The sequence below is a fragment of the Microcebus murinus genome, chromosome 9 (genome assembly GCF_040939455.1).
Source record: "Microcebus murinus isolate Inina chromosome 9, M.murinus_Inina_mat1.0, whole genome shotgun sequence".
NCBI classification, from domain to species: domain Eukaryota; kingdom Metazoa; phylum Chordata; class Mammalia; order Primates; family Cheirogaleidae; genus Microcebus; species Microcebus murinus.
In genome coordinates, this window is record NC_134112.1 from 76,959,629 (window position 1) to 76,983,913 (window position 24,285).

A 24,285-nucleotide genomic window follows, 5' to 3' on the forward strand; every position below is an offset into this window, starting at 1 on the left:
TGCAATTTTTCTATGGGTTTCAGATTTTTCTAAATAAAATTAGGGAAGAAAAGTTATATCCCTGCTGATTTGTTGTGAAGTTAAGGGGAAGAAAATGTTGGAGGAAAATTAAAAATCTTATTGATCTCAGTAGGTTTAAAAGGTCATCTCGTCCTTCAGTTTTTGTATCTTGATGAATAGATCCATGTGGCCCCTTCACTAAACACAGGGCCTGTCATATAGGATGCATGACAGTTGGTTGGAAATGATATTATAAAACCACAGCCTAAAAGAGTAACACAGATGAGGAAATTTCAGGCCCAGGGAAACAGCTGGTAGTAAACCCAGGACCCTGGTCCAGGTGGCAAGTCCTACTTCAGCTCACTACCAATGAGAACATTTGTATGTTTACAAAAGCACTGTCATGTCTTAATGGAATACACCCAGAAGACAGTTTTTTTAAAAACTGTGAATGTGAGTTGTTATTTTTCCACCTGTGGTAGCCTCACATAGAGAGGATACCCTTGCCCCAGACAACACCTCAGCTTCACACATCCCTATTTCAAATCACCACAGTGCACAGGAAGAGCTGACCCTTTATTCATGTCAGTCCCTGGATCACTTGGAGCTGGTGTACTTGGTGACAGCCTTGGTGCCCTCGGACACAGCGTGCTTGGCCAGCTCCCCAGGCAGCAGCAGACGCACAGCTGTCTGGACTTCCCGGGAAGTCAGGGTGGTCCGGCTTGAGTACTGGGCCAGCCGGGCGGCCTCACCAGCTAGCCGCTCAAACATATCATTCACCAACGAGTTCATGACGCTCATGGCCTTGGCAGAGATGCCAATGTCAGGGTGCACCTGGAGAGGCAGCAAGACCACTCTATTAACAAGGAACTCTGCTTGCACCACAAACTTCAACCCTGAGCTGGGGGCCCTAGGAAGCAAATGGCAGGAGGCAAGGCCTCATTGCCAGCCCCTTCCCAGAAGCCAACAGACATGGAAACTACCACTATGGCATATCTAAGTTTTTAAAAAACCAAGTTTCTCCAACTGCAAGAGTTAACACTATTAAGTTCCTTGTATAAGTACATGTAAGCATCTATATTTAACAAATAGAATCAGTTACACATGCATCTTGCTTTTTTCATTTAATGCATTTGTATGGCGTTCCATGGTATTGATTAATCATATACTAGTTCATATCACTGTTTCTCTCTTAATGGATATTCAGGTTTTTTTTGGGTTTTTTTTTTGTTTTTTTGCTGTTAGGTGGTGGTATAGTAAATATATATCTTTGAACCTTGTATGAGCATAATGAAGGTTATTCTCAGAGGTGGGACTGCAGGGCCAAAGGGTTTGTGTACTTAACTTGGTAGACATTTATCAAGTTTCTCTCCAGCGGGCATATGATATAATCATAGCACCAGACTAGGAGGTGAGAGACCTGTGTTCTGTGGTTGTTCCATGAATCACCATGACCTTGAATAAGGCACTTTCCTCTGGGCATCAATTTCCTCTTCTGTCATACAAGCTTTTGAACTAGGTGATCTCTGATAAAACAAATGGTAAGGACCTGGACAACCCTAAAATGAGTAGGTAGACCTTGTCAGGTGTGAAGTGGGAGGGAAGTGACTACCTAACAACCTACATGGAACCAGTGGTGGAGACAGTACTGGCTTAAGGAAGATCCTAGCATCCTTCCTATGCCCCTGTCCCCTCACACACAGGGACCAGGCTCCTGACACCTGACCACTGGCTCTCCCACTGCCTCTGGTCACCACTGCCTGCGGGGAGTCTGCAGCCGATAAAAGGTTGGTTTACCCCAAATTCCTCTGTTATCAGAACATCCTGCTCTCCTTAGGGCTGTGGAGTGAGAAATAGCTCTCGCCCTCAGTGAGAAGTAAGGGGCTAACTCTCTCAGCAGCGCTCTCATCTGCGAGTCCAGGCCTGATCCAACCTAACAGTCACAATTTTTGAGCCCCAAAGTTGGCTAAGCTGCAGGGCTCAGTAACACTGCCACCCCACTTTCCTCAGGGCACTGGAGTCTGTCCTCGGATGCTTTCCTTCTGGCCAACCCACATCAATGCTGGGTCCACCCTCCACCCAAGAGCATCCTCAGACACCCGGACTGTCAATCCACTAAAACTGCCACTGGGGTTCAGGTGGAGACTGGTTCTACCTCTGGGACTTAATTGAGCAGAAGAGTAAGAATTGTAGGCAGATTCAAGAGACCCAGGATAGGTAACACAGCTGCCTGCCCCCTTGCTCCTGGCCCTGGCTCTGCTGAACAGGGCAGTGGCTTTGGGTCCTCCACATTGGTTGTTGGTTACCCATTGGTGCCCAACAGTATCTGTCAATGTGCTGAGTCCCAGAAGTAGCTGCTTCTCATGCATGAATAAAGGGCACCTGCATCTCCTGTGTGGTAGGGGAGAGGGACACACAGGAAGGATGCTAGGGACTTGCCTAGAGCCAGGGAGCCCAGACGGCTGCTATCTGGTCACATAACTCAGCTGCCCCACGGAGACTTTATAGGTCTTGGGTTCTTGGTCTGTAAAGTAAGCAAACACTAAGCCCCTCTGCGTCAGTGCTGCGTGTCCAGAGGCCTCCCTGACTCCAGCTCACACTGCCTGCTCCTTTTCAGTCACCACTGATATCCTGTTTGTACCATGTTTGGTACCTGAGCACTTTTAGCCCAGCAGAGTGTGGTCTTCTTATCCTTTAATTATGTCCCCTCCCCTAACCATCTTGTCTATCCCAAAGCCCTGTAAACTTCTGGAAGGTGCAGGGGAGCATGCTTTACATGGCACCTGCCTGTCACAGGTGCATGAGATACTGGGGGGTGAAGAAACCTCTGAAATGAGGTTCTGCCACCTCAGCAGGGGGCACAGCCGAGCTGCTTGCCCCAATTGCCAGCACTAAACCAAGTCATAGCCTCCAGTCTGGTGCCCCGTTAAGGCACTTTCCAGTACAACCCCTCCCCCACCTCACTTCCTACTCTCACCTGCTTCAGCACCTTGTAGATGTACATGGAGTAGGTTTCTTTGCGCCGGCAACGCTTTTTGGACTTCTTGTTCCCAGAACTGCCACGCCCGCGGCCTCCAGCTTGCTGTGGCTGGCCGTGGTCTGTGCTCATCGTCTAGCTCCTCAGACAGCCCCCTCCCAACCTCAGGAGCCATTTTTATGCAGTCAGCTGCCCTGCCAGGTGTGGCTGGGGGCATGCACCTGGGATGGAGGGGGCGGCAGGGGAGGGGTTTGGCTCAACCCAATTCAGAATGTGCTCTGGGTTAAACGTAAAAGAAACTAATTGCTCCCTCCTCTCCCCCAAGTAATTTCCTATCTCAGAATCAAGAAATCCTTCACCAGACCCCATTCCCCTACTCAACTACCTCCCAGTGTATTTACACACTGTTAAAGTTCACACAACTCCAGACCACCAACCTGTAATCGCTGAGCACCCAGGTGCTCAGCATGGCTCAGAGTGCTGAGTTTCAGAAGGGGCACAAGCTCTCTCCCCTCACAGAGCCCTACTAGAGCTGAGGAGACCAGACTGGTTCACACCAGTGATGGGAGCAAAGTGTGTGGTACCGATATAGGAGAGCTCAAGTAGCCAGAGGTGGCTTCATGGTACAAATGGGGATCTGAAGCCAGTCTTGTAGGATGGGTATCATCTAATTGGAAAGAATGGGGGAAAGAGAAACGGTGTGAAAAATAGAGTGGAATCAATGCAAGTAGAGTATGGTGAGGCTCGGACTGAAGGCAGAAGATGGAGCACAATGGCTGAGCCTGAACTAGAGGCAGACAGCAGGAAGCACCCCAGGAGGGAGGAGCAGAGAAACAATGGATGCTGTGGGGGTCATGGAATTTAGTCGCAAAGGGAAGAAAATGGCCGTTGTGAAATGGAGAAAGTTAACTGTCTTACTTAGCACCTACATGTGAAGAAACATTTCAGGGCCTTGAAGGCTATTATTAAAGAAATCTGGAGCAACATGAAAAGTATAGGCTTGGGGGAAAAGAGGATATTGTAAATCAAGAGAGGTGGGGGAAGAGTGTCAAAAATAAGCATCACCTGCCAGTGTGAGCAAGCATGCCCACCTCATTAACTTACCACTCCACCCAGGTCTCAACATCCGGTTACATCCTACCTGCTAAGGTTTAACAGGACTAAGGGGGCAATTCTTAACCCAAAACAATGCACTGCTAAATTTAGAAATATATATTTTGTGGGTTTTTAAAACATTCTTAAAATTATCAAGATTGGCATTTTTTTTGACAAATCAGCTGACTAGAATACTTCCATCCCTCCAGGTTCTGAAGACCTCTCATCCGTTAGCACCTCAGATACAGTACTCTGGAGCCCCCAACAGCCTTTACCTGGATTCTTATCAATACCTGGGCACTTCCTTGGCTGAAGTAGCAGGAGCTGTTCCCACTATCCCAACAGCTCCCTCTCCAGATGCCATTCTCCCATGGACTAAGGCTCTGGACACTCAGGACAGACTGACATGGGCCATTCTGCTCCAGGCCCCACTTAAAGCACAAAGCAGCCCAGCCAGGCACATCTGGGGTTGGCGGTGGGGCAGAGGACACCTGTGTCTCACTTGTGACATCTCACTGAGCCCTCTTGTGCCCTCCACCTAACGTAGCTCTTGGACTTCATGGCCATCTGAGAAGACCCTACTCATCTTCCGAGTTAGAGCATTAACCCTGCCTCATGAGCAACTACTCATGAGAAACTTCCCTCCCTTTTCAATACTTTCAATACCTAAATCGCAATTTAGTATTTGATTTATGTCTACTAATATATCTTGTTCTCTAGTCCTTTTGGCTTTCCCACTAGAAGACATGAGCTCCTTGGGGGTCTAGATACCATCTGGGGCATGTTTCCCCCATAGTCTTAGATGTACTGTAATTAGAACTGAAAAATCATGACTGTGCCATGTTTTCCCACAGGGATGGATGCTGAGGTTCCAGAGATAGAGTGATGAATCCACACCAGCGAGGATGGCCACTGGTGTGCCTAGTGCCACAAAGGCTAGAAGTACTATTCAGATTCAAAAGAACCAGACAAGGTATGCAGAGCCCTGGACTGGAGTAAATTAGATAGTGCTGATGAAAATTATGGCTGTGGACAGGTAAAATAATAAAAGTTCCTATATCCCAGCCAGAAGAGTGGTTCACAAACCTTTGTGTGAGAATGCAGACTCCTGGCCATTTCTGCATCTCATCAAATGGAATCAGTAGGTCTGGAGTTCAGGAATCTGCATTTTTAACAAGCATCCCAAGTATTGTGGTGCAGGTGGGGGCCAGAGAACCTAAGATCACACTCTGAAAAACATGCTCCAGGGCGGCAGTTCTCAAAGTGCAGCCCCTGGACCAGCAACATCGGCATCACCTGGAAGCTTGTTGGAACTGCTAATGTTCTGAGTCTCCCCCCAGACCTACTGAACCAGCAATCTGAGCTGAGGAGCCCTCCAGGTGATTCTGATTCACATGCAATGTGTAAACCACAGGCCTAAGAAAGGCACAACTTCAAATCAGCAGAATGAACACTTCTTCCAGTTCCTACGGACTAGTCCCATCTATCCCACTGACTGCAGCTCTTGCCTAGAGGAAGTGAAAGCTGGCATTGCAGGGAGGAGGGGAAAGCTACCCCAGAGACCTGAGAAGGAAGGTAGGAACCATGGCTTCCTCTTTATTACTGAGCACTTTGTAGATGCCCTGCAGGTCTAAAAGTTACATGTTAAATAATTATTTTAAACTGACCAGGACTAAGGCCCTGGTCCAGAGCTCCAAACCAGAAGCAAAAAGGAATAGGGGTGGTGGGCTGGGGAGTACTCCTCCCATATCACCAAAACCCAGACAAGGAAGCTCTTACATGCAGCTTCCTGGGTCCTCTCTAGATTACCATATTAGAATGGCAGGGCCTACGGAGTCTGTTTATTTTCCAATCCACCCCTGCAGCTGGTGGAGGACACTTTGAGACTGCCTTGGCTATGGAGCAGTGACTAACCCCTAACCTTGGGGCCTCTAGAGACTGGAGGCTCTGCATAAGCTCTGTGCTCTAAAACAGCCATATTACTATTTTAACAGAGGCAGGGTCTCACCCTGGCGCCCAGGCTGGAGTTAGAACAGCCTTCTAGAACTTGCGTGTGCACACAGATCACCTGAGGTTCTTGTTAAAATACAGATGCAGATTTGGTGAGTCTGCGATGCGGCAGTGGTTTCTGCATCCGTGATGCGGCTGTTGCTGGTCCAGGGGCCACACTTTGAGGGGCAAACTTCCTGAGGACTCTTCTAGCCAATTCCCTGAGGTGCGTAGGTCTTCCCAGGCATGCAGGGACCACTCTCCCAGCCCCGCCGCCCGATTCCAACCACCCGCAGCTTCCTCCACGCACTCTGGTTCCTGAAGCCCTTCTCACACGGCTGAACTCGGTCCTCTGATCTGCCCTGCGCTCCTTCCCTTGCAGAGGACTCTCCCAAAGATGTTTGGGAGAGTCAAGGCCAGGCAGCCCCCCCCCCCGCCCCGCCCACTGTCCTGAGGCGTGGCTCCTTATCCCTTAGCGCCTCAGATACAGTACTCTGGAGCCCCCAACAGCCTTTACCTGGATTCTTATCAATACCTGGGCACTTCCTTGGCTGAAGTAGCGGGAGCTGTTCCCACTATCCCAGCAGCTCCCTCTCCAGATGCCATTCTCCCATGGACTAAGGCTCTGGACACTCAGGACAGACTGACATGGGCCATTCTGCTCCAGGCCCCACTCCTGGCCGCTGCACACAGAGGTGAGCCTGAGATCCTGCAGCGCATGGTCCAGGCAGTGGCTCTCGCACAAGTCCACACGCACCAGCTTGTCCTTGAGCTCCAGCACGCCGCCCGCCACGCAGTCCTGCAGGCGCCGCAGCAGCTGCCACTCTGCCACTGCACCATCTGGTCGTAGGCGGTATCAAACCTGTGCACAGCCCCAGTAGTGCAGGTAGAGCCATGCAAGCCTGTACTGGAAGGACTGTCGCTCCCTTTGGGGCACGGGTTCGAGCAGGGGCTGCTCTCGGTCCAGCAGCTCTTGCAGGGTCACATGAGAGGACTCCCAGAGGCGCTGGAGGGAAGGCAGCGCCCACTCTCTGAGCCGCGAGCCCTTTCAGGAGTTTGAACTTGGGGTTCCAGGTGTGATGTTACTCATGGCACCAAAACGGACTTCAGTGAAGTGAGGAGCCCACAGGAGAATGAGTGGGCATGGCCTGGGCTTAGAGAGGCTGTGAATTTGAGGTCCACTGATGGATTAGCAAGGAGAATGGAGAAAGGGCATGACCCTTAGGGGTTTGGGAGGGAGGCAGCAGGAAGTGGGGCTCCTGTAAGGTAGGAGTATTTTAAAGTCAGATGCAGTGGGTCCCTCCAGGTGAGGGTGCAGACCATGATGCTGCAGTGGTCTGGAATGGTGGGTGGGGAGTAGGAGTGATGGATGGGTATGGAAAGGGGTCCAGCCCTGGTTCTGGAACTATTAATAATCCAAGGGGGGCCGGGCGCCGTGGCTCACGGCTGTAATCCTAGCACTCTGGGAGACCGAGGCGGGTGGATGGCTCAAGGTCAGGAGTTCGAAACCAGCCTGAGCAAGAGCGAGACCCTGTCTCTACTAAAAAAATAGAAAGAAATTAATTGGCCAACTAAAATATATAGAAAAAAAAAATTAGCTGGGCATGGTAGTGCATGCCTGTAGTCCCAGCTACGTGAGAGGCTGAGGCAGAAGGATCGCTTGAGCCCAAGAGTTTGAGGTTGCTGTGAGCTAGGCTAACGCCATGGCACTCTAGCCAGGGCAACAGAGTGAGACTCTGTCTCAAAACACAAACAAACAAACAAATAATCCAAGGGGGAATCTGCAGAGTGAAAGCCGCCAGGGCAGGAGCAGCTAGGGAGCTGTGAATGACTGGGACCCAGCCAGGAGGCCCAGCACCCAAAGAGCCTCTCTGACCCTACTTCTCAGGACCAGGTAGGCGCTTTGCCCTTTGCTCTTCCCTCCCTGGGGCCTCCACTCCAGCTCCTCACTCACCCCTCAGATATGGGGCCTGCTCCTCAGGCCGCCCTTTGTGGGCTGGTTGTGGAATCCACAGAACCCAAAGCCAGGAGGCAGAACAACCTGGTTTGAAGAGTTCTGACCCATTGTACCAATGATCTAGGGCTAAGGAGAAGGAGCTGGGTGGGTGCAGGATTGGGGACACTTATCTTGGAGGACTTCCTGGAATCTGCAAGCTGAAGAGAGGGAGGGTGGTGGCTGCAGGCTCCCAAGTAGCAAGCTTTGGAAGGTTAGGGCAGAATGTGGGGTCAACTCTGGCTATTTTTCTTGTGAAGATTACATAAGTCTCTATTTGAAATCACCTGTAAACTGTGAAGCTCTGGATATAATTTCTTTTCACCAAATTTAAAGCTTATATGAAAAATAGCAGTTTTCCTACCTATTTCTGGAGAAATGATAAACCTCAGAGGCTTTTAGGAGAATTTGTTACTTCTTTATTTTTTGAAGAGGAATTTAAATAATCTGAATTGGCCTGGATTGTCACTTCATTAGAAATTGAAAACATGAGAAAATTTGAGCAAAATGCTCTACTGAATCAAATCTGCTTCAATTACTATTTTTCTTCTTTTTCTTTTCCTAAAACTACTACTATTCTCTTCTCTGAGAAAACCAAAACCATAAATAACCTGCAGGTAAAAGAAAATCTATCTATGTTTACAATATATAACTTTACAGGATTTGTGCTGTATATAACAGGTTTGAACATATTATCTCAGAATTCATCTCCATGGCATTTTCAGCTTATTCAGGGTCCATGCCAGGATTTTTAAGTAATAGGGGAGCACTGTGATTGATAGCAACAGCTCAAGCAAGGAATGATTTTTACTGGATCTTTAGTTTAATAAGACTTCATCATAATGAACTCAGCGATTGATGATTTCACATAAAATAAAAAATATATCTCCCTGAAACAACATTCACAGGACTTTCTGTCATTGAGTAAAAAGAATGAAATTCTCAACTGCAAAGGATTATGGACTCATATATAGGATACACACATACACAAACATATATACATGCATATATAAAACTGGTTTAGAACTTTCTTAATCAGTTGAAGAAAATAAGAAAAACATGGTAAAACCATATCTTCCTCACTTTTGGTCACTGGCCTTGGCAGAATTGAAAAGAAGGCCCACAGAACTTCAAAAAAGCTATTGACAAAATGATGCCCTAGGTCTTCCCACTATAAAATGTCTAAGATAAAAATTGTCTTATTCTGTTTAGGTTGCTATAACCTATAAAAATAGCTTAATCTGGGTTGTTTATAAGCAATATAAATTTATTGCTCACAGTTCTGGAGGCTGAGAAGTCCACGATCAAATCCAGCAGATGGACATCTGGTGAGGGCCCGCTTCCTGGTTCATAGATGGCATATTTTCACTGTGTCCTCACATGGTGAAAGGGGCAAGGCCACTCTCTGAGGTCTCTTTTATAAGGACACTAATCTCATTCATGAGAGCTCTTCTCTTGTGACCTAATCACCTTCCAAAGGCCCCGTTTGCTAATACAATCACATTGGAGATTAGGTTTCAACATATGAATGTTGAGAGGACACAAACATTCAGATCATAGTGCCAATGGGAAGAAAGAGAATATAATTGGAACTGATTATTTTAAGAATCCATCAGAACTTGACTGGGTATGTTGGCTTCATGCCTGTAATTCCAGCACTTTGGGAGGCCAAGGTGAGAGATTGTTTGGGGCCAGGAGTTCGAGACCAGCTTGGGAAAAATATCAAGATATTGTCTCTATAAAAAATTTTAAAAAATTAAAAAAAGTAGAGAATCTATCAGAACTCATTTCATGATGATTTTAATACATGAAGCCCAAACTCAGGTTATTCTTTGTCACTTGTATATTCCCCTTTATATCCTCTAATAGAGCCAAATTCATGCCACTCCCTTAACTTCCAAACCTGTCCATTATGTTCTCTGTAACTTAAAATCTGCAATCAGGAAAATCCCCTAGATCAAATGTGTCTTCTCTGAGTGTTCTCTTTCCTTTCTTACTATAACAGAAAACTAGCTGTGCTCTTAGGGCACCATTTCCCCTGCAGAACTCATTCTTTCATCCTTCTTTTGAAAAATTGTGGTAAAACATGCATGACATAAAACTTATTTTTTTTTTTTAATTATTTTTTTTATTTTGGCATATTATGGGGGTACAGATTTTAAGGTTTCAATAAATGCCCATTTTCCCCCCTCCCCCCAAAAGTCTGAGTCTCCATCATGACCATCCCCCAGATGGTGCACATCTCACTCACTATGTATGTATATACCCGCCCCCCTCCCCCCTCCCACCTGCCCAATACCCTATTACTGTAGCACCTATGTGTCCACTTAGGTGCTACTCAGTTAATACCAGTTTGCTGGAGAATATATCTGGTGCTTGTTTTTCCATTCTTGGGATACTTCACTTAGTAGTATGGGTTCCAGCTCTAACCAGGAAAATATAAGGTGTGCTATATCACCATTGTTTCTTAGAGCTGAATAGTACTCCATGGTGTACATATACCACATTTTATTAATCCATTATTGGATTGATGGGCACTTGGGCTGTTTCCACAGCCTTGCAATTATGAATTGTGCTGCTATAAACATTCGAGTGCAGGTGTCTTTTTTGTAGAGTGTCACTGGATCATTTGGGTAGATGCCCAGCAATGGGATTGCTGGATCAAATGGTAGATTCACTTGTATCGCTTTAAGGTATCTCCATATTGCTTTCCACAGAGGTTGAACTAGTTTGCAGTCCCACCAGCAGTGTAGGAGTGTTCCTCTCTCTCTGCAACCACGCCAGCATTTATTGTTTGGAGATTTTTTGATAAAGGCCATTCTCACTGGGGTTAAGTGATATCTCATTGTGGTTTTGATTTGCATTTCCCTGATGATTAGAGATGTTGAGCATTTCTTCATATGTTTGTTGGCCATTCTTCTGTCTTCTTTAGAAAAATTTCTGTTCAAGTCCTTTGCCCACTTTTTAATGGGGTTATTTGATTTTTTCTTTCTAATTTTCGTGAGTTCTAAGTATATTCTAGTTATCAGTCCCTTATCGGATGCATAGGATGCAAAAATTTTCTCCCATTCTGTAGGTTGTCTGTTTACTTTCATGACTATTTCTTTGGCTGTGCAGAAGCTTTGTAGTTTGATCATGTCCCATTTATTTATTTTTGTTGCTGCTGTGATTGCCTTTGGGGACTTCTTCATAAACTCTTTGCCCAGGCCGATGTCTAGGAGAGTGTTTCCAACTTTTTCCTCTAGAGTTCTAATAGTTTCATGTCTTAGGTTTAAGTCTGTTATCCAGCGTGAGTTGGTTTTTGTGAGAGGTGAAAGGTGTGGGTCCTGTTTTAGCCTTCTACAGGTGGCTATCCAGTTTTCCCAGCACCATTTATTGAAGAGAGATTCTTTTCCCCAGCGTATGTTTTTGTCTGCTTTGTCAAAGATGAGATGGCTATATGAGGATGGTTTTATATCAGGATTCTCACATCTGTTCCACTGGTCAATATTCCTGTTTTTGTGCCAATACCATATTGTTTTAATTACTACAGCTTTGTAGTATAGTTTGATATCTGGCATATTAATGCCTCCCATTTTGTTTTTGTTGCCTAGAATTGCTCTTGATATTCGGGGTCTTCTTTGGTTCCATACGAAGCGTAAAATTATTTTTTCCATAAAACTTATTTTAACCTTTTTTTAAATGTACAGTTCAGGGAATTAAGGATATTTATATTGTTGTGCAAACATCATCATCCATCCACCTCTAGGACTTTTTCCCTCTGCAGCCCTCTTATTCCTGGTTGTTACCTGTCACATCCCAGTGGACAGGGAAGGGGCAGGTGTCTCCTTACAGCTATTTCAGACCATTGCCCTTCCATTCACAACTTGTGGAAGCACATTAGCAGATCAAACTGAACATCAGAACAAACCGTTCAAAGTTACAGTCATCTATAAAGCCCTGGTCAGAATGACCAGATTTTAGCACTTTGTCCATTAATTAAGTTTATAAAGTTAAATGCAAAGTTTAACAAAAGTTGACTCTTTTCTCTTTCCTCTGGCTTAAATCTGTTGGAAGAAAATCTGCCAGGAGAAACAGGAGGTGTGTTTCACTTCTCCCTTCTTTCTGTTGCCAAGCAGGGTTGAAGTAGGAGTGTGAATGGCTGCAGTTGAAATGGGAGATATTTGACAGGTATCAATCTGGAATTGGCTCTTTAAACTGTCCTCTCTTCTTGTGAGGACTTTCATGGCAAAAGAAAGCAAAAAGGTTGAAAGACAGAGCCTGGAAAAAAATATTTACTTCATACTATTCGGTGAAATTACCATAATATAGTTCACAATACGTTTAACAAACTCTTTGTTGATCACATATATGTTGTTTTTAGCATTTCTTGATTATAAATGTACCTGTAGTGAATGCAATTGTATCTATAACTTTTTCCAATCCACCAGACTTTATATTTCAAGGCACTTTTAGGTTCATAGAAAAATTAAGCAGAAAGTACAGACAGTTCCCATATACTCCCTTTTCCTACACATGCACAACTTCCCCTAGGATCAATATCCTCCACTATCAACATCCCCCATCAGAGTGGCACATTTGTTGCAGTTGATGAACCTTCATTGACACATCATTATCATCCAATGTCCAGAGTTTACATTACAGTTCACTCTTGGGGTTGTAGATTCCATGGGTTTTGACAAATGTATAATGACATGTATCCAGTATGATAGTATCATACAGAATAGTTGCACTGCCCCACAAATCCTCTATGTTCTACTCTGCTCCCCCACCCTTGGCAACCACTGATCTCTTTATTGTCTCCATATTTTTGCCTTTTCTACAAAGTCATTTGGTTGGAATTGTACAATATGTAACCTTTACAAATTAGTTTCTTTTAGTTAGTAATATGCTTACTCAGTTCTCTTAGTAACATTAAGATACTTCCATGTTTTGTCATGGCTTGATAGCTCATTTCTTTTTAATACTGAATAATATTCCATTGTCTGGATGTACCATTATTTACCCATTCACCTACTGAAGGACATTGTGGTTGCTTCCAGGTTTTGGCAATAAAGCTGCTATAAACATTCAAGTGGTGGTTTTTGTGTGGATGTGAGATTTAAAGTCATCTGGGTAAATGCCAAGGAGCACAATTATTGTATTGTATAGTAAGAATATATTTAGTTTTGTAAGAAACTGCAAACTGTCTTACAAAGTGGCTGTACTATTTTGCATTCCTGTCAGCAATGAATGAGAGTTCCTGTTGCCATATATGCTCACCAACATTTAGAATTGGAATTGTTCTGGATTTTGGCCATTATAATAGGCATACAGTTTTACCTCATGTTGTTTTAAATTGCAGTTCCCTGATGATATATGATGTTGAACATCTTCTCACATGCTTACTTGCCATAGGTATATCTTCTTCACTGAGAGGTCTTTGTCTGTTCTTTTGCCCATTTTTAAATGTGGTTGTTCATTTTCTTATTGTTGAATTTTCAGAGTTCTTTGTATATTTGCATAACAGTTCTTTATTGGATATATCTTTTGCAAATATTTTCTCCCAGTCTATGGCTTGTCTTCTCATATTTTAGACAATGTCTTTCACAGATCAGAAAATTTTAATTTTCATGAAGTCCAGATTCGTAACTATTTCTTTCATGGATCATGCCATTGGTGTTGTATCTAAAAAGTCATTTCCATGTCCAAGGTAATCTAGATTTTCTTCTACGTTATCTTCTAGGAATTTTATAGTTTTGTATTTTACATTTAAGTGTCGATAACTTTTTGCAATAGGTAGAATTATGTTGGTTTCACCACTGCATCTCTAGACCTGGCTCATTGTCTGAACCATATTAGATATTCAATAAAGATTTGTTGAATAAAAATTCAAGGATATGTAGATATGTGTATATATAAGTGGGAAAACATAGATCTAGTTTTATACTTTAATAAAAATGCCTATAAAAAGAATAAAACTCAATAAGCAGCATTGGAAAGAATTCATTATATTTAAAAATTCATATGATTTATAATGCATAATTATTTTACTGTGTAGAAGCATGGTAAAAATGCATACAGGGGATGGTGATAATGCCAAAATAATAAGTTCCATAGGCTAGTGACAAAGACAGATTGTGCATCATTTATGTATATAGAAAACATGATTAAAATCTACTAGAAAAGGAAACTTATAACTGGATTTTTAAAGCACAATATTTTGGATTTTTAGCACTTTTGTCTCTAAAAAGTTTATCATGACATGACATTTAACACATTTTGTTCCAAGGATATCATAGTTTTTTAGGCATATATACCCAGTGTTTAGTCATGACAAGAGGGAGATAAATATGTTTATGGAGAGTGGGCACTCTTACATTTCCCCTGAACAACAGGAAAAGGATGAAGAAGATTTATGTTTATTTTTGGGGGGAGGTGGTGGGGACAGGGAGTCACATTAAGTTCCCAGGGTTGGAGAAGAATTAAGGAAGTGAAGCCGTCTCTGGTGACTTAGAGATTCATGGTCATCTGCTGCCATAATACAAATGCCACATGAAGTCAATAGTCTCAATAATATCCAATTTGTTTAAAAGGATAAACTATCATTCACATTTGTTGCTTAAAAAACTCAATGTACAGAAAGACTGTGATTTACTCAAGCTTCTTTGCAAACTTGGGGTGCTGTGTTGAAAGTTTGCATAAGATTTTGGTCGTGTCTTTCCTACATTTAATACATTAAATAAAGACACTAAGAACTACATTAAGAAGCAATGTGTGGCTCTTAAAGGGAGACTGAGTTTATTACATCAGAGAAAAATCTGTGATATCTTCAACGTTAAAAAAATGTATATGATGAAATAATTTTGATAGAGAACTTTAACCATATTGCTTTCAAGATGAGATCTTACTGGCTGGCATGCATAACTATTAGGCAGTCCTTATATTCTGGGAAGATTCTTTGGCAGTTTTTGTCCTAACTGACTAATTAGAGGGGATTTGAACCAAGTTTTATTGGGGCTTTAGCTGCTGAAAATACAGTCCAATATCTTTATGGGAAAACCATAGAGTTAAACAACTAATGAGCTTTAGCCTTATTTATGTGCCTGAGAGAAGATGATAGCATCAACATTCATAATCAACAACAGGTAACTGACATCTCTACCTTTTTTCTATTTCAGCCTATGCTGGTTCCAACTGTAACTGCTGTTTTAAAAACAAATGAAGGAACAAATCCTTGAGGCCAATACATTTCAAATTCCATACAAGGCATATTATTTACTGTTAGTACAGTTTATTTCTTTTTGTTCTATTTAGTATTTGTTAAAATGCCAATATTTGTTAATTTTCAAATAAGCATGTTCTTGGAATTACTTTTCCAGTAATTGATAAGGAGATACAGTAACACACTTTGTTTTCTAGTTGCCCTTGCAGCTGAAGGCTTGTCAGTACAGGATGGTGTGGGTTAGTGTACTCAGAGTTATAGGAAATTTAAACCAGAATGGCTAGCATGTAGTGTTTGCAAAGCTGAGGATTTGTGTGAAAAGTTTTTAGTTTTTATTCACTGGGTATTTTTTTTCACATTTCAAGTAAAAAAAACAAAAGTATACCCTGCCCACTGAAAAGAAAAATCCTTGTTCAGATGAAATTCGAAATTAGGCCTAGATGTCAATGAACCTCATAAGTCTTTAAACATATTTGGTCTATTCATCATGTGCCATAAAATTAAAGGGACATTGGAATCCATCATGTGTAATTTTTTTCTTCTCATTTTTAAGGAGACTGCTGTGATGCTGAAAACTACAAGTCATGTATAACCCATGGGTGGCATGGTTAGGAGAGCTGCTGCTCTTTTTGCTATTAACTCAGGCTGCCTTCAAGCCAGTAATGCCTCCAGTGATCAAGAACCAGCCCTTCAACATTTTCTGGGCAGCCCCAACAATGTATTGTAAACATTTCTTCAAAGTGAATTTGAATCTTCAAGTATTTAACATTATATCAAATCCTTTAGAGGCTCAGAGTGGATCAACAATTGCCATATTTTTTCCAAATGAATTAGGATATTACCCTTATTTTTCTCAAGACAAAGAATCCTTTAATGGAGGGATACCGCAGAACATGAGCCTTTCTAAACACCTCAGTAAAGCTGCGGAGGACATTGCAGAAGCTGTCCCTTGGTGGAGATCAGTGAGACTTGTTGTTATTGACTGGGAAAGCTGGAAACCCCAATGGGATAGAAATTGGGGCAGCAGAATAATATATAAAAAGCACTCCTTCGCCTTCACTAGAAACCACCATCCTGACTGGTCAGAAACAAAAGTGAAAACAGTTGCCCAAGAGGAATTTGAAAATGCCGGAAGGCGTTTTATGAACGTTACCCTTACACTAGCTTTAGAAATGAGACCTAAATGTTTATGGGGATTTTATCTCTACCCAGACTGCTATAACTATGATTACAGGATAAATCCCGAGATGTACACAGGTAATTGCCCAAATGATGAAATTATCCGCAATGACCAACTCCTGTGGTTGTGGGAAAAAAGCACAGCAATTTATCCTTCAATATATTTGGACAAAATATTGAACTCAAGTTTAAATGCTTTGAAATTTGTTCATTATCGAGTTAGAGAAGCAATGAGAATTGCTGAAATGGCTAGACATGACTATGTGTTGCCAGTTTTTGTTTTTTCCAGACCATTTTATTTGCATAGTCTCGAAGCTCTGTCACAGGTAAGAAAAAATAGTCGCTCACATAAAAAATGGAAATTTAGTAAAATGACTATACAGAGTCTAGACATAAATATTTTAGGGTTTTTCCCTTAATAATATAATGATATTCTGTCATTAAAGGCCTGCATTTCTTCAAATGTCAACCCAATTCTGATACTGTCACTGACAATTAGATGTGAGTTAAAGAATGTATCAGTTTTAACCAGGGAGAAATTTTAGAATCAGTTTCTTCTTTTTCTTTTCTTTCTTTCTTTTTTTTTTTAGAGACAGGGTCTCTCTCTGTCACCCAGGCTGGAGTGGAGTGCACAGCTCACTGTAACCTCAAACTCCTGGGCTCAAGCAAGGCTCCTGCTTCAGCCATCCCAGTAGCTAGGCCTACAGGTGCACACTACAATGCTGGGCTAGAAATGGGGTCTCTCTGTGTTGCCCAGTCTGATCTCAAACTCCCAGGCTCAAGCAATCCTCCCATAACTACCTCCTAAAAGTGTGGGGCTTTTAGGCACGGGCCACTGGACCTAATCTTAGAATCATCTTCTTAATATGAAAGGGTAACAGCAATTTTCCAAAAACATAGAAAATAGAGCTTAGGGTAAATAATCAACCACCTTTTTTGTTATATTGCATTTTTATGTTTTGATTGATTAGGCTAACTGAAAAAATAACATAGATTCTGTTAATTTTGTCTTTAAGAGTCTACAATGCAATCTAGTGGTTAGTGTCAAGGCATTAAAAGTGGTTTATATAAAGAGTTGTCCCACTTCTTTGCTCTTTGCCTATAATCATGAGCATAACCTCCTCAGTTTTAGATCATGGTGAATTATAATCCACATAGTCATTCAATTTGAGAGTCCATTGGATGCTTCCCTTCTTGTCCCATTATCCAATAGGTAACTAAAACTTATCCATCTTAATTTCCATATAACTATTCAATCTGTTCCCTCACTTTTGTGATGAGAACATTTAATATATACTCTCTTAGCAATTTTCAAGAATACAGGGTATCATTATTAACTGTAGTTACCATCCTTTACCATAGATCAGGCATCCTCAAACTATGGTCCACGGGCCACGGGTGTTTTTGTCTGTTTTTTTACTTCAAAATAAGATATATGCAGTGTGCATAGGAATTTGTTCATTATTTTTTTAAAACTATAGTCCGGCCCTCCAACGGTCTTGAGGGACAGTGAACTGGCCCCCTGTTTAAAAAACTTTGAGGACTCCTGCCCTAGATCTCTTGAACTTATTCCACTAACTGTAATTGTATCTTTTGTCCGACATCTCCCTAAAACATTTTCCCTCCTAACCACACCAGCCTCTGATAACCACCTTTCTATTCTCTACTTCTATGAGATGAACTTTTTTTTAGATTTATAGGTAAGTGAGATCATGCAGTCCTTTCTGTTGGACACAAAGATACCATTATTAATGTGTTCTATACCAGAGTTGATGGGCTGAGTCTTATTACTGAATTATCAATGAGTGAATTTAGTTTGGCAGAAACCACTCCTGATACTTCTCTTTTCTAGGAGGACTTAGTACACACAATTGGTGAAAGTGCCGCACTGGGGGCAGCAGGAGTAATACTGTGGGGAGGATATAACTATTCTGCTTCAAAGGTAAGCAGGGATTTTTCTGTCAGCATCTTGAATACATTGTAGATACTGGTTTAGTTTTTTAAAAAAATTTTTTCATGTCAGAGCCAACTGTTTGCTGATTGTCTACTCACTTGACTTTAATGAAGTTCAAAAACTATAGGGTCTAATGTTTGAGCACCTACTCTATACCAGCCACTGTGGTTAGTAGAAGGGTAAAGAGAACACAGTCTTTCCAATAAAATAGCTAAGTGAGAAACTGATGTTTACATTCTAGGGGTATAATTTTGGGCATGTTAACTACAAATTGCTGAGTCTCAGCTTCTCCATCTATAAAATTGTACTGAAAGAAAAACTAGTCTGCAGAATTTTGGTAGATTACATGGCATATATGAGATCAAAAAGGAATACTAAAATTTTTTGATATAATTTTTAAAATTATTTTTTAATATTTTTTAAATATTTTTCAAAATATTAACAGGTTACAAATGTTTTTGTTATGTAGATACCTTGCATAATGCTGAAGTCAGGGCAATGAACCAGAATAGTGTTCATTGTACCTGAAAAGTAAGTTTTTACTCCTCACCCCCTTCCACCCTCCCACCTTCTTGGGTTCCAATGACCTTCACATCTCTGTATACGCTTATATGCCCATCATTTAGCTCCTAATTATTAGAGAGTGCCTGTGGTGCTTTTTTTCCCATTCATGAGATACTTTGCTTAGGATAATGATCTCCAGTTCCATCCAAGTTGCTGCAAATGACATTAATTTATTTCTTTTTATGGTTGAATAGTATTCCAGTATTCTTTTTTCTCTTTTCTTCTTCTTCTTCTCCTTCTCCTCTTCCCTCCTTCTTCTTCCTTCTTCTTCCTCCCTCCTCCTCCCTCCTCCGCCCTCCTCCGCCCTTCTCCTCCCTCCTCTCTCCTCCCCCTTCCTCCTCCTTCTTCTTCTTCCCTTTCTTTCCCTCTCCCTCCCTTCTCCTCTTTTCTTCTCTCTTCCTCCCTCCCTCCCTCTTTCTTTCTCTTCCTCCCTTCCTTCTTCTTCCCCTCCTCTCCTTTCTTACTTCCTTTAGTTCAATTTTTTACTTGTTTTGTTTTATTCTATCTTTATTAGAAACTTCTTCAGATGCCTCAAACAAGGGGTCTTGTCCTGACTAAAAATAACATTTGTTTCTAAATATACTATGAGGCTGGCCCAGATTGAATGTGCCTATGACAGTTAATATTGCTTACATCAGTGGTTCCCAACCTTTTTGGCACCAGGAACCAGTTTCATGGAAGACAGTTTTTCCATGGACTGGGGATGGAGGTGGGGAATGGTTTGAGGATAATTAAAGCACATAATATTTATTGTTCTCTTTATTTCTTTTGTTATTACATTGTAATATATAATGAAATAGTTATACAACTCACTATAATGCAGAATCTAGCACTGCTGCGGATCTGACAGGAGGTGGAGCTTAGGCGGTGATGCAAGCATTGGGGAGCGGCTGTAAATATAGAGGAAGCTTCACTTGCTTGCCCTCTGCTTACCTCCTGCTGGGCAGCCTAGTTCCTAATAGGCCACAGCCTGGGGCTTGGGGCCCACAGGCTTACATGTTTTTCAGAACTTGCTATCGCCCAAAGTGATACCTTGTTCAACTACATGCCTGCCATTAAGAGTTTTATTCTGCCTTATGACTTTCCATTTGACTCTCCCCAATCTTTACTAGCTGGATTCATAGTTCTGGGGCCTCTTTTCACTGAGAAAATATCCACTGTTCTAAATTAACATATTGATAAATTGATAATTGATTTAATTGATAATTAAAATGCTAATAGAAAGTTCAATGTGTATTATTAATGAATCTACTAGAATTTTCCCATGGTGCTTCCTGTATGGATCAAAGCAGGCATTGTTTTTTTTTTTTTTGAGACACAGTCTAACTCTGTTGCCCAGGCTAGAGTGCTGTGGCATCAGCCTCGCTCACAGAAACCTCAAGCTCCTGGGCTCAAGCAATTCTACTGCCTCAGCCTCCTGAGAAGCTGGGACTACAGGCATGCACCACCATGCCCGGCTAATTTTTTCTACATATTTTTAGTTGTCCAGCTAACTTCTTTCTATTTTTTTAGTAGAGACAGGTCTCACTCTTGCTCAAGCTGGTCTCAAACTCCTAAGCTCAAACAATCCACTCGCCCCGGCCTCCCAGAGTGCTAGGATTACAGGCGTGAGCCACCATGCACAGCCAAGGGAGGCATTTTTTAAGATTCCATCTAGACACTTCTGGGTTAGCTGATAATATTTCAATTTGGCTTGACCATCCTTGGAGCACAGTGTGATCATTAGGGGTAGAAGTGTGTCCTAGTGTGAAAGCCCAATGCTGTGGACACATCAATAAATACCTAAGAGCAGACTTGTGGGAAGACATATTTACCTAGTATCATTGAACCATATATTGTAGTACAAATGACTCAGGCATTTCATTGTAAATAATGATCTTTTATATTCTATTTCCTAAAAACTGACTGATAGATAAATGAAAAATGGGGGATCATCTTCCTCTGGAAATGATATGAGCTTGGTTGGGTCATAGTAAAAGGCATGGCTGTCCCTTTAGCATGGATGCAGCAGAAAAAAAGAAAAAACAAAAACAAAGGCATGGCTCATCAGTCATATGACCTTATAAAGGCTTAGTGCCTTATTTAAATAACCAATCTATTGAAATATTCTTCCTTCTTGGCCTCACCAAAGACAAAACTTCAGGCATTAATACCTCCTGGATAATGGAATCACATTTTGAGACTGCTTTGAGTAAATCTCTGTTTTTCCTACAGCAGAACTGCTTATCTGTGCAACAGTCTATCCAAGGGTCTTTGGGCCATTATGTTGTTAATGTGACATCTGCAGCTGAGCTCTGCAGTAAGAGTCTGTGTAACAATCATGGAAGATGTGTTCGAAAAACACCTGAATCCTCCTCCTATCTGCATATGCCTGAAAGCAGTGGCAAGAAATATGTCCAAAACAAGAGTTTCAGATTCATCATTTCCGAAAACATTAAACTGAAGGTGATAACAGACATGAAGAATGGATTTGTGTGTCACTGCTATTACGGCTGGCATGGACAGTCTTGCCACTCTCAGACTTCAGAACTCCCAACAGAGAAGAGTAAGGCTCCTACTGCTAACTTTAATTTATCAGTTTTTCTCAGCATGGTCTTATCTGTGATTCTGCTGAAATCTTATTGTGCCCTACTAAAATGTTAATTTTTCGTTGAAATACTGAAGAGTAAAAAATATTGACATTTTCTCTTTAGTTTCAAGCCTCTTCTAAAATATGTACTGGCTTTAAAGTAAAAACAAAAAACAAAATAAAACAAAAAACATAAAAGTTTGCTGAAAAACTTTGTTCCCATAAAAGTTTGCTGAAAAATCATTGACATGAGGGAGATTGATCAATAGGAGGAAAAAGTTATAAATTTATTTTAACATGTAAACATGGGAGCCTTCAGAAAGAAAACTCAAAGATACATGGGAATTGTCCATTTTTAGCTTCAACACAGTATGGACAGCCATGTGGAAATATAATTGGACAAGAAGGTCATAATCTAATGCTAACAAGCTGAGTGGTGGAATCCAGCAAGGCCTCTCTGTCTAGATTCTTCTTGGCCTCTCTGAGCATTCATTCCTTCCATCTAGGTGTGGGGCAGGACCTTTTCTGGAATGGGGGTCTTAGATTCAAACAGGGTAGGCCAGAAAATTACTATATGGCCAGTTTTTACATAGACTAATTTTAGGTTTTATGGCTGGCTTTCAGGTGAAAAGGGCGTTCCTGGTCTTTATGACCTCCCTGGGGAAAAGAGGGATTCTACTGTAGTTTGTATGGCTAGCTTCACAGAATAATGGGACTGAGAGGCAGTAGGACAACGGAAGGTCAGAAAAAAAATTTTGCTTCTGAGGCCTTCATTTTGGGGTACTATTTTCTGAGCCCCATCAATAGGAAATCAATACTATCTGGAAGGTTTAAAAAAGTTATCTGAATAGTTACAAAATAATCTTGACTCTGGATTTGAAAGTTAAATACTACCTTCCTTTATGAAACTTGTTTTCTACACTTGACCAAACAACTTCATTTCTTTAGTGATAATAAACTTACTTTTAGAACAAACAATACATTTTTTCTGAGATACGGTCTTGCTCTGTGGTCCAGGCTGGAGTATAATGGAGCTATCATAGCTCAGTGCAACCTCGAATTCCTCAAGTGATTCTCCTTCCTGAGCCACCCAATTAGCTAGGACTACAGGCATGTGCCATCATGCTCAGCTAATATTTTTAAGGTTTTTAAAATAGAAATAGGGTCTTGCTAAGTTGCCCCAGCTGGTCTCCAGCTCCTGGGATCAAGCAATCCTCCTACATTGGCCTCCCAAAGTTATGGGATTATAGGCGTAAGCCACTACATCTGGCCAGAAACAATAAACTTTAAGGTACATGTTCATTTCAAAAGATTACTATAGATTATCGGTACATTCTGCACATTCTTAAATTTAAGGTAAGCTTCTTTGTTTAGTAGCTATAGCCTGTTTTCTTTCAGGAGAAAAGGACCAGCAATTTGGGTCTCATCTCATTAGGCACTTTCCCTTTCTAAATGGCAAGCTATTGCCAAGTGTTTTAAACCATCAGTGTATCCACCATTATACCCTATCCACCATAAAAATCTGTACACAAATTTTTCAAAACCTGATATTCATTTGTTCCAGACCATTAAATGACTATTAATAGTTTCCATTACTGACTTTCCCAGTAAGTAGTTAATCTCTTAACCTTCTTGGACATCAGTGTGTTAATGTACAAAATGGGATGGTATTACCTGCCCTACTTACCTAGCAGAAGTATTATGAAATTTAAATGAGAAAATGCATATGAAAATTTGAAACACTATAGAAATATGTATGTATGGCTATCACTTTTTTTTTTTTACAGGTATCAGCGACTTAAACATAGGCTAAGAATGAAATCTCAGGCAAAGGCCATAGCTTGGGGGGATAACACAAAGGCATTAAAACCATATGTCACACAGAAGATTGTGTACACTACCTGCATACATATATAACCTAGATATAACCTGATGCTTTGCTTTTAAAAAATAACAAAGGGACTTTCCTATGTGTTTATCCCTGCAATGGATTAATGCTGTCACTCAAAGGGAGCTCATTAGTAATGCTCCAGCTCCCCACAGTGGGTGCCTTGTTGACAGGCACTCTGGTAAGCACCAGGGACTGAACCCACATCTGGAAAGCACTGGTGAATTAGTGACCACAAAGTAATTTTTTGCTCTCTGGTGCCAGGCACAAGTATATTATTTACTGCTTAATAAGTTGTGACTTCTCAGAAAGTAGTATAGGCTTGGTGTGGACTCTTAAATGTGTCTAACAAAAGTGACATCAGGGGATATACGGTGGTAATCTCTAAGTGATGCAAGCCTTAGCCATATGCCCTGTGTTTGATTTACATTCTTCAAAGCTAGGGGATCACTATTTCGATGTGACTATACTATATCTTACAAAGAATCTTTGGCGTTTACTAAGTCACGTTTGAAAACTTCTCCATGAGAAGGCCTGGTAAAAATCACATGAACATACGTGCCGTGAGGTTCAATTAAGAAAAGCAACAACCAAAAAGTCATGACATAAGCTACCTTTCATACTGAATGACCCTCAGTCATTGTACACTGCTCACCTGACCTGTTTATGCTGCTGGGAGAAGCCTGCACAGCCATGGAAAATTACTGTTTCCAGTTGTCTGTTTTCCTGCACTAGAATGCAAGCTCTGTGAATGAGAACAGACCAGTTTTGTGTGATTTTTTAAGAATACAATATCCTCCATGTCTAGAACAGTTATGGAATTTAAATAATGTTCTGTTAACATATTTTAAATTGTTGAATCAATAAATTAAG

At 41.6% G+C, this 24,285-nt stretch overlaps 2 protein-coding genes across 3 annotated transcripts; one reads left to right on the forward strand and one right to left on the reverse strand.

The window, feature by feature from the left end:
* Nucleotides 1–597: 597 nt before the first annotated feature.
* Nucleotides 598–3,109, reverse strand: H2BK1 (H2B.K variant histone 1). Its single transcript, XM_012762083.2, has 2 exons — nt 2,978–3,109; nt 598–834 (listed from the first exon to the last, which is right to left on the reverse strand). The coding sequence occupies exons 1-2, from the start codon at nt 3,107–3,109 to the stop codon at nt 598–600; spliced, it is 369 nt and encodes a 122-aa protein (XP_012617537.1).
* Nucleotides 3,110–14,954: 11,845 nt separating this feature from the next.
* On the forward strand, nt 14,955–21,639 carry LOC109729195 (hyaluronidase-4-like). 2 transcript variants are annotated; one of them, XM_076006592.1, is made up of 4 exons: nt 14,955–15,181; nt 15,812–16,763; nt 18,290–18,379; nt 21,173–21,639. In XM_076006592.1, exons 2-4 carry the CDS (start codon nt 15,843–15,845, stop codon nt 21,596–21,598), a joined length of 1,437 nt encoding a protein of 478 aa, XP_075862707.1. In that variant the 5' UTR covers nt 14,955–15,181; nt 15,812–15,842; the 3' UTR covers nt 21,599–21,639. The 2 variants fall into 2 exon arrangements, with proteins under 2 accessions (XP_075862707.1, XP_012617536.1); XM_012762082.3 differs by having other exon boundaries at nt 14,956–15,181; nt 21,170–21,639.
* The last annotated feature ends 2,646 nt before the right edge of the window (nt 21,640–24,285 follow it).